Raw genomic sequence first — 10,285 nt, 5'->3', positions numbered from 1 at the left:
CTCTGGTCTATAGTAGTGCTACTATATAGGGAATAGGGCTCTGGTCTAAAGTAGTACCACTATATAGGGAATAGGGTGGCATTTGTGACGTGGTGGGAGTACAGTGTGGCAGGGTTTTAATAAACAGAGCAGGATAGTTATTCTGCATGAACATCTCCTATAAACATGGATAAACAGTGAACTCAGTAACAGTGACGGCAGCTCATTCCAACAGACCACAGCAGCAGACAATACGCCACAAGCTACCCACAGAGGTGGCAATGATGTAAACAGACTAAGAACAGACTCATTTTCAATGGCTCTCCAACCCTGTTCCCGGAGAGCTACCCTCCTGTAGGGTTTTAACTCCAACCCTGTTCCTGGAGAGCTACCCTCCTGTAGGGTTTTAACTCCAACCCTGTTCCTGGAGAGCTACCCTCCTGTAGGGTTTTAACTCCAACCCTGTTCCTGGAGAGCTACCCTCCTGTAGGGTTTTAACTCCAACCCGGTTCCTGGAGAGCTACCCTCCTGTAGGGTTTTAACTCCAACCCTGTTCCTGGAGAGCTACCCTCCTGTAGGCTTTAACTCTTCACATTGGGGAATGAAGTCATGTGCTGAGGCCAACAAATGACATCCTATTTTCTATATACAGCCCTATGGGTTCTGTTTAAAAGTAGTGCACTATATAGGGAATAGGGTGCCATAGTGCTCTGGTATGAAGTACTGCACTATATAGGGAATAGGGTGCCATAGGGCTCTGGTATAAAGTACTGCACTATATAGGGGATAGGGTGCCATTTGGGATGCAGGCATGGAGGTGCTCATCTTTACATTTCTCTGTTCTTTTTTTGTCCTCCATTTTGTTTTACCAAGATAGGAACAGTGGTGACCATACCAGATGAATGTAAGACATGTTATCCTCCATTTTGTTTTACCAAGACAGGACCAGTGGTGACCATACCAGATGAATGTAAGACATGTTGTCCTCCATTTTGTTTTACCATTACAGGACCAGTGGTGACCAAGACATGTTTTCCTCCATTTTGTTTTACTAATACAGGACCAGTGGTGACCAAGACATGTTGTCCTCCATTTTGTTTTACCAATACAGGAACACTGGTGACCATACCTGATGAATATAAGACATGCTGGGAATGTAGAAAAGTACTTATACACAGTACATGAATTACACAGGGATAAAATCTTACAAACATTTAATATCTATACTGACGCTTAAACTATTCCACAGAGACTTAAATGTATAATATGTCATGCAAATGAACAAACACATTGATCAATGCAGGCGAGCAGCACTCCATTGTAGACCGTGTTCTAAACGGCACACTCTTCCCTATATAGTGCACTACTTTTGACTAGACTTATAATCAAAGTAGTGCACTAAAATAGTGAATAGGGTGCCATTTGGGACCTCACATTTAAAAGTAGTAATGGCTGAAGAGTTGACAAGTTTAAAATTAAATTCATTTGTACTGTCAAGACAGTTCAGTTCAGAGTTTCGATTTTCAACGAAGAGTAAAGTCAAGTAGATCCTTCAACTCCTCCTCTACTTTTCCACTAGCTTACAGTTATTATAAATGTTTTGTTCTGTTATCTCTAACCTAAAAAAAGACATCATTTTAATAAAAAGCCTTGCAGGAATACCGCTGGTAGTTTCCGTAATGTTTCAAGTTCACCTTCCTTCCACATTTATTCAATCAAAAAGTCATCAGTCATATAAGTCAGCGGCGGTCAGGTAAGCCTGATGGAGAGTTCCATCAATCAGAGGTTTCAGAAGCTGAAGAGTTTGTCTGTGTTGCCAGATCTGTGTGTTTGGAAATATTTAAGAGTCTTGCTGAACTCTGGCTGTAATTCTAAAGATGTTCTCAAGATCATCTGCTTTCACAGTTGATCAGTGTCAATTGATTGTGAGGCCTAATCCAATCCCGAATCCAATCAATTAGTCAAATCTAACCCATCTAAGTCAGTGCCATGTCTCAGTTCTCCAAAATCACCCTGATTAACAGTGTCACCAATCACAGGCCTCCAGTTGAAGGGTGTGTCTGCATTGGGCTGTTTCAGGTCTGTGTGTTTAAAAGCCTCGTCACAAAATCAAAAATGAAACAAATCCAGCATTTGAAGAGTATGTCGACTTGTAGTTTGGCTGCTTCATCTGCTGGGTCCCATCCCCAGTCCCAGTCCCAGTCCCATCCCCAGGCCCAGTCCCAGTCCCATCCCCAGTCCCAGACCAGTTTGGCGTAGATCCCCAGTTGTAGTTTTTGGCTGCTTCATCTGCTGGGTCCCATCCCCAGTACCCAGTAGATCCCCAGGCCCAGTTTGGCTTTCATCTGCTCCCATCCCCATCCCATGCTGGGTCCCATCCCCAGTACGTAGACTTGCAGTTTGGCTGCTTCATCTGCTGGGTCCCATCCCCAGGCCCAGTCCCATCCCCAGTCCCAGTCCCATCCCCAGTACGTAGACTTGTAGTTTGGCTGCTTCATCTGCTGGGTCCCATCCCCAGTCCCATCCCCAGTCCCATCCCCAGTCCCAGTCCCAGTCCCATCCCCAGTACGTCTTGCAGGCTGCCATCCCCATCCCCAGGCCCAGTCCCATCCCCAGTCCCATCCCATCCCCAGTCCCACCCAGTCCCAGACTTCCCCAGTTGCAGTTTGGCTGCTTCATCTGCTGGGTCCCATCCCCAGTCCCAGTCCCAGTCCCATCCCCAGGCCCAGTCCCAGTCCCATCCCCAGTACGTAGACTTGCAGTTTGGCTGCTTCATCTGCTGGGTCCCATCCCCAGTACGTAGACTTGCAGTTTGGCTGCTTCATCTGCTGGGTCCCATCCCCAGTATGTAGACTTGCAGTTTGGCTGCTTCATCTGCTGGGTCCCATCCCCAGTACGTAGACTTGCAGTTTGGCTGCTTCATCTGCTGGGTCCCATCCCCAGTACGTAGACTTGTAGTTTGGCTGCTTCATCTGCTGGGTCCCATCCCCAGGCCCAGTCCCAGTCCCATCCCCAGTCCCAGTCCCAGTCCCATCCCCAGTCCCATCCCCAGTCCCATCCCCAATCCCAGTCCCAATCCCAGTCCCATCCCCAGTCCCAGTCCCATCCCCAGTCCCAGTCCCAGTCTTGTCCCATCCCCAGTCCCAGTCTTGTCCCAGTCCCAGTCTTGTCCCAGTCAGTCACACCCCCAGTCACAGTCACACCCTCAGTCCCAGTCACACCCCCAGTCACAGTCCCAGTCATATCCCCAGTCCCAGTCACACCCCCAGTCCCAGTCATATCCCCAGTCTCAGTCACACCACCAGTCACAGTCCCAGTCATATCCCCAGTCCCAGTCACACCCCCAGTCCCAGTCATATCCCCAGTCACAGTCATATCCCCAGTCCCAGTCACACCCCCAGTCACAGTCCCAGTCATATCCACAGTCCCAGTCACACCCCCAATCCCAGTCATATCCCCAGTCCCAGTCACACCCCCAGTCCCAGTCATATCCCCAGTCCCAGTCGTGTCCCTGTCCCAGTCTTGTCCCAGTCCCAGTCATATCCCCAGTCCCAGTCACACCCCCAGTCCCAGTCATATCCCCAGTCCCAGTCGTGTCCCAGTCTTGTCCCAGTCCCAGTCACACCCCCAGTCCCAGTCTTGTCCCAGTCCCAGTCGTGTCCCTGTCCCATCCCCAGGCCCCAGTCCCAGTCACACCCTCAGTCCCAGTCACACCCTCAGTCCCAGTCTTGTCCCAGTCCCAGTCTTGTCCCAGTCCCAGTCTTGTCCTAGTCCCAGTCTTGTCTCAGTCCCAGTCTTGTCCCAGTCCCAGTCACACCCTCAGTCCCAGTCTTGTCCCAGTCCCGGTCTTGTCCCAGCCCCAGTCTTGTCCCAGTCACACCCTCAGTCCCAGTCTTGTCCCTGTCCCAGTCTTGTCCCAGTCCCGGTCTTGTCCCAGCCCCAGTCTTGTCCCAGTCCCAGTCTTGCCCCAGTCCCAGTCTTGTCCCAGTCCCAGTCTTGTCCCAGCCCCAGTCATATCCCCAGTCCCAGTCACACCCCCAGTCCCAGTCATATCCCCAGTCCCAGTCGTGTCCCAGTCTTGTCCCAGTCCCAGTCCCAGTCACACCCCCAGTCCCAGTCTTGTCCCAGTCCCAGTCGTGTCCCTGTCCCATCCCCAGGCCCCAGTCCCAGTCACACCCTCAGTCCCAGTCACACCCTCAGTCCCAGTCTTGTCCCAGTCCCAGTCTTGTCCCAGTCCCAGTCTTGTCCTAGTCCCAGTCTTGTCTCAGTCCCAGTCCCAGTCACACCCTCAGTCCCAGTCTTGTCCCAGTCCCGGTCTTGTCCCAGCCCCAGTCTAGTCCCAGTCCCACCAGTCACACCCTCAGTCCCAGTCTTGTCCCAGTCCCAGTCTTGTCCCAGTCCCGGTCTTGTCCCAGCCCCAGTCTTGTCCCAGTCCCAGTCTTGCCCCAGTCCCAGTCTTGTCCCAGTCCCAGTCTTGTCCCAGCCCCAGTCTTGTCCCAGTTTCAGTCTTGTCCCAGTCTTGTTCCAGTCCCAGTCTTGTCCCAGTCTTGTCCCAGTCTCAGTCTTGTCCCAGTCTTGGCCCAGTCTCAGTCTTGTCCCAGTCTTGTCCCAGCCCCAGTGTTGTCCCAGTCCCAGTCTTGTCCCAGTCCCAGTCTTGTCCCAGTTTTGTGGAGTGGTGTCAGATGTTAGTGGTAATATAATGTGTGGTGTCAGATTTGAGTGGTAATAGAATGTGTGGTGGCAGATATTAGAGGTAATAGAATGTGTGGTGTGGTGTCAGATATTAGTGGTAATAGAGTGCGTGGTGTGGTGTCAGATTTGAGTGGTAATATAATGAGTGGTGGCAGATATTAGTGGTAATAGAATGTGTGGTGTCAGATATAGTGGAAATAGAGTATGTGGTGTCAGATATTAGTGGTAATAGAGTGTGTGGTGTCAGATAGGAGTGTTAATAGGGTGTGTGGTGTCAGATATTAGTGGTAATATGGTGTGTGGTGGCAGATATTAGTGGTAATAGAGTGTGTGGTGTGGTGTCAGATTTGAGTGGTAATAGAGTGTGTGGTGCCAGATATGGGTGGTAATAGAATGTGTGGTGTCAGATATTAGTGGTAATAGAATGTGTGGTGTCAAATATTAGTGGTAATAGAATGTGTGGTGTCAGATGTTAGTGGTAATAGAATATGTGGTGTCAGATGTTAGTGGTAATAGAATGTGTGGTGTCAGTTGTTAGTGGTAATAGAATGTGTGGTGTCAGATATTAGTGGTAATAGAATGTGTGGTGTCAGATTTGAGTGGTAATAGAGTATGTGGTGTCAGATTAGAGTGGTAATAGAATGTATGGTGTAAGATTAGAGTGGTAATAGAGTGTGGTGTCAGATGTTAGTGGTAATAGAGTGTGTGGTGTCAGATATTAGTGGTAATAGAATGTGTGGTGTCAGATATTAGTGGTAATAGAGTGTTTGGTGTCAGATATTAGTGGTAATAAAATGTGTGGTGTCAGATTTTAGTGGTAGTAGAATGTGTGGTGTCAGAAATGAGTGGTAATAGAGTGTGTGGTGTCAGATATTAGTGGTAATAGAATGTGTGGTGTCAGATATGAGTGGTAATAGAGTGTGTGGTGTCAGATTGGAGTGGTAATTGAGTGTGTGGTGTCAGATTTGAGTGGTAATAAAATGTGTGGTGTCAGATTTTAGTGGTAATATAATGTGTGGTGTCAGATGTTAGTGGTAATAGAGTGTGTGGTGTCAGATATTAGTGGCAATAGAATGTGTGGTGTCAGATATTAGTGGCAATAGAATGTGTGGTGTCAGATATTAGTGGTAATAGAGTGTGTGGTGTCAGATGTTAGTGGTAATAGAGTGTGTGGTGTGGTGTCAGATTTTAGTGGTAATAGAATGTGTTGTGTCAGATATTAGTGGTTATAGAGTGTGGTGCCAGATATGAGTGGTAATAGAATGTGTGGTGTCAGATATTAGTGGTAATAGAGTGTGTGGTGTCAGATATTAGTGGTAATAAAGTGTGTGGTGTCAGATATTAGTGGTAATAGAGTGTGTAGTTGAGAAGTTCTCCATGCGGATGCGCACCACCTTCTCCTGTGGGGGTGGAGGGTAGAGGAACCGGCAGGTGAACACCTGGCGACAGGCCTTCCGGAAGTTCTCTGACAAAAAGGCGTACAGGATGGGGTTGATGCAGGAGTTCCCGTACGCCAGGCAGTGGGAGATGATGCGTAGCGCGAAGGAGGCGTCGTTGAGCGGGAACACTCCAAACTCCACCCACATGGCGATGATGTGATGAGGCATCCAACAGGTCAGGAAGGCTGCGACCACCAGGAGGACCGTCTGGGCTGTCTGGAGGAGGAGGGAGAGGGAGAGGGGGAGGAGGAGGGGGAGTGGGGGAGGAGGGAGGAGTGGGGGAGGAGGGAGAGGGAGGGAGAGAGGGAGGAGAGGGGAGTGGGGGAGGGGAGGAGAGGGGGAGGAGGAGGGGGGAGTGGGGGAGGAGGGAGAGGGGGAGGGAGGGAGAGAGGGAGGAGAGTGGGGGAGGGGAGGGGAGGAGAGGGGGAGTGGGGGAGGGGGTGAGGGGAGGGAGGGAGAGAGGGAGGAGAGGGGAGAGGGGGATGAGGAGGAGAGGGGAAGGGGAGGAGGGAGGGAGGAGAGGGGAGAGAGGGAGGAGGAGTAGGAGGAGAGGGGAGAGAGGGAGGAGGAGGGGAGGAGAGGGGAGAGGGGAAGGAGGAGGAGAGGAGAGGGGAGAGAGGGAGGGGGAGGAGGGAGGGAGGGGGAGGAGAGGAGGAGAGGGGGAGGAGAGGGGAGAGGGGGAGGAGGAGAGGGGAGAGGAGGAGGAGGGAGAGGAGGAGGGGGAGAGGGGAGGGAGGAGATGGATGTTTATTAATGTGCTCCGACGAAGACTGTTTTCCCTAGGCAGACGTTAGAAGTAATACGAGAGGTTAACTCCAAGCTGTGACTGATTACAGAGTCCCGCATCACCAGGGGATATCACAGTATCTGATATTCGAGAGAGTCTGATCAGGAGAGAGAGAGAGAGAGAGAACTGGCAACAATGTGCCTCATCAAACAATAGAAAAGCTGCCTCACAACCTCCCCAATTCATCATTGAGATGGTACCGTATGAGAGCTCTGTGTCTGTAAAGGATATGTCTGCTTCAATGGCTCCATGTCTCAGCCTGGTGAAGAAGTTATCTGGTGAAATGTAATTGTTTCATTTCTAAAGAGCCACTCAGATTCACTTCAATATCAAGTGTGTATGTAATGCCTATAGGGGCCAGAGGCTTTCAACCAAATCACAATCCTCTACACATCTGATATGAGCGATACACTCAGTTTGATAAGTGTTCTTCAGCTGTTCCACATAGGGGAACCCTTTTTGGTGTCCAGGTGGAACTCTTTTGGGTTCCAGGCAGAACCCTATTTGGTGTCCAGGAGAACCCTGTTTGGTTCTGCATAGAACCCTTTTTGGTGTCCAGGAGAACCCTTTTGGGTTCCAGGTAGAACCCTTTTTGGCACCCAGGTAGAACCCTTTTGAGTTCCAGGTAGAACCCTTTGTGGAAAGGGTTCTACATAGAACCTAAAAAGGGTTCTACCTGGACACCATAAAGGGTTCTATGCAGAACCAAACAGGGTTCTGCTATGGGGGACAACCAAAGAACCATTTCAGGTTCTAGATAGCACCTTTTTAACTAAGAGTGTATTAGAACTGGTACTTTGCATATTGTAGTGTATTCCAGGGGTAGCCTTGACCGGGACACGAACCCAGGTCCAGGGGTAGCCTTGACCGGGACACGAACCCAGGTCTAGGAGTAGCCTTGACCGGGACGCGAACCCAGGTCCAGGGTAGCCTTGACCGGAACGCGAACCCAGGTCCAGGGGTAGCCTTGACCGGAACACGAACCCAGGTCCAGGGTAGCCTTGACCGGGACACGAACCCAGGTCCAGGGGTAGCCTTGACCGGGACACGAACCCAGGTCTAGGGGTAGCCTTGACCGGGACGCGAACCCAGGTCCAGGAGTAGCCTTGACTGGGACGCGAACCCAGGTCCAGGGGTAGCCTTGGCCGGGACACGAACCCAGGTCCAGCCAACACCTCAACCATTACGCCAAGAGGTTCTACATAGAACCTAAAAAGGGTTCTACCTGGACACCATAAAGGGTTCTACGCAGAACCAGACAGGGTTCTGCTATGGGGGACAGACAAAGAACCATTTCAGGTTCTAGATAGCACCTTTTTAACTAAGAGTGTATTAGAACTGGTACTTTGCATATTGTAGTGTATTCCAGGGGTAGCCTTGACCGGGACACGAACCCAGGTCCAGGGATAGCCTTGACCGGGACACGAACCAGGTCTAGGGGTAGCCTTGACCGGGACGCAAACCCAGGTCCAGGAGTAGCCTTGACCGGGACGCGAACCCAGGTCCAGGGGTAGCCTTGGCCGGGACACGAACCCAGGTCCAGCCAACACCTCAACCATTACGCCAAGAGGTTCAAACCTTTTTACAAGGTTGTTAGGTGTTAAGTTAAGGTCACTACAATATCTTGACTCTACAGTACTCACTGTAGTCAGGGTAACTGGTAGTACCAGCGACAATTCTCAATTCTGCCCTCGCACTCTTCCAGCGCCCATCCATTCCCTCCATAGACACACGTTAGAGCAGCGAATGGGGTTACAGGTGGGTTAAGTCTACTTCACAGGTTCACTCTGTAGCAAACATAACAAAGCTAACTATGCAATTTACTGCTAGTCCTGGGCAACGCTGCTACTGCCGGGCTAATTGACTGGTAATTATGGTAAACTTCCTCTGGCACTAAGCAGCACGAAGAACTACAACACTGCTGACAAAGAACTACAACACTGCTGACACAAAGAACTACAACACTGCTGACACAAAGAACTACAACAACACTGCTGACACAAAGAACTACAACACTGCTGACACAAAGAACTACAACAACACTGCTGACACAAAGAACTACAACACTGCTGACAAAGAACTAAAACACTGCTGACACAAAGAACTACAACACTGCTGACACAGAGAACTACAACAACACTGCTGACACAAAGAACTACAACACTGCTGACACAAGAACTACTACAACACTGCTGACACAAAGAACTACAACAACACTGCTGACACAAAGAACTACAACACTGCTGACACAAAGAACTACAACAACACTGCTGACACAAAGCACTACAACAATGCTGACACACAGAACTACAACACTGCTGACACAAAGAACTACAACACTGCTGACACAAAGAACTACAACAACAGTGCTGTTTGTTGTCAAAGAACTTGGTGCTGACACAAAGAACTCAACATGGCACACAAGAACTGAACATAATTGAAGGCATTGATTAACGTGATCAGTCTGCGGTGTTACACAAAGACCCACTTGACAAAGAACCAAACGATTCAGGAAGAACACTGAACAAAGAACTACAACACTGCTGACACAAAGAACTACAACAACACTGCTGACACAAAGAACTAACTCTCTGCTGACACAAAGAACTCAATGGAGAACTTCTGGCACAAAGAACTTCCTGCTGACAAAGAACTACAACAACTGCTGACACAAAGAACACAACACTGCTGACACAAAGTGTGCTGACACAAAGAACTACACAACACTGCTGACACAAAGAACTGTGCTGAAAAGAACTACAAGTGAACTCAACACTGTCTGACACAAAGAACTACAACAAAACTGTGTTTCTACAACACTGCTGACTGGGGCTGACACAAAGAACTACAATTACAACACTGCTGACACAAAGAACTTCAGCAACACTGCTGAACAAAGAACAGCTACTCAAAGAACATGCTGACACAAAGAACTAGGAGCACAACACTGCTGACACAAAGAACTCCATCAAAACAACACTGACTGACACAAAGAACTACAACACTGCTGACACAAAGAACTACAACACTGACTGACAGAACTACAACACTGCTCAAACAACACTGCTGACACAAAGAACCACAACACTGCTGACAAAAGAACAACACTGACTGACAGAACCAACGCTGACACAAAGAACTACAACACTGACTGACAGAACCAACACACTTTGACACAGAACTACAACACTGCTGACACAAAGACTACAGAACTACAACACTTGACAAAAGAACTACAACACTGACTACAGACCACAAAGAACTACAACTTCAAACAACACTGACTACAGACCAACACTGACTGAGACCTATCAGATGGCAGACTGAATAATTGAAGGCAAAACGTGATCACTGACTACAGACCAACACAAAGAACTACAACACTGAA

At 49.2% G+C, this 10,285-nt stretch overlaps 1 protein-coding gene across 1 annotated transcript in view; it reads right to left on the bottom strand.

The window, feature by feature from the left end:
• Positions 1–3,086: 3,086 nt before the first annotated feature.
• galr1b (galanin receptor 1b) overlaps positions 3,087–10,285 on the bottom strand; it is a 75,302-nt gene continuing 68,103 nt past the window's right edge. The window contains exon 3 of the mRNA XM_065016813.1: positions 3,087–6,326. Coding sequence (XP_064872885.1) covers positions 6,006–6,326 — 321 coding nt within the window. The 3' untranslated portion in view covers positions 3,087–6,005. The remainder of the gene's footprint in view (positions 6,327–10,285) is intronic.

Source organism: Oncorhynchus nerka, unplaced genomic scaffold (assembly GCF_034236695.1).
Source record: "Oncorhynchus nerka isolate Pitt River unplaced genomic scaffold, Oner_Uvic_2.0 unplaced_scaffold_859, whole genome shotgun sequence".
NCBI classification, from domain to species: domain Eukaryota; kingdom Metazoa; phylum Chordata; class Actinopteri; order Salmoniformes; family Salmonidae; genus Oncorhynchus; species Oncorhynchus nerka.
This window is presented reverse-complemented; position numbering and strand designations above follow the sequence as displayed.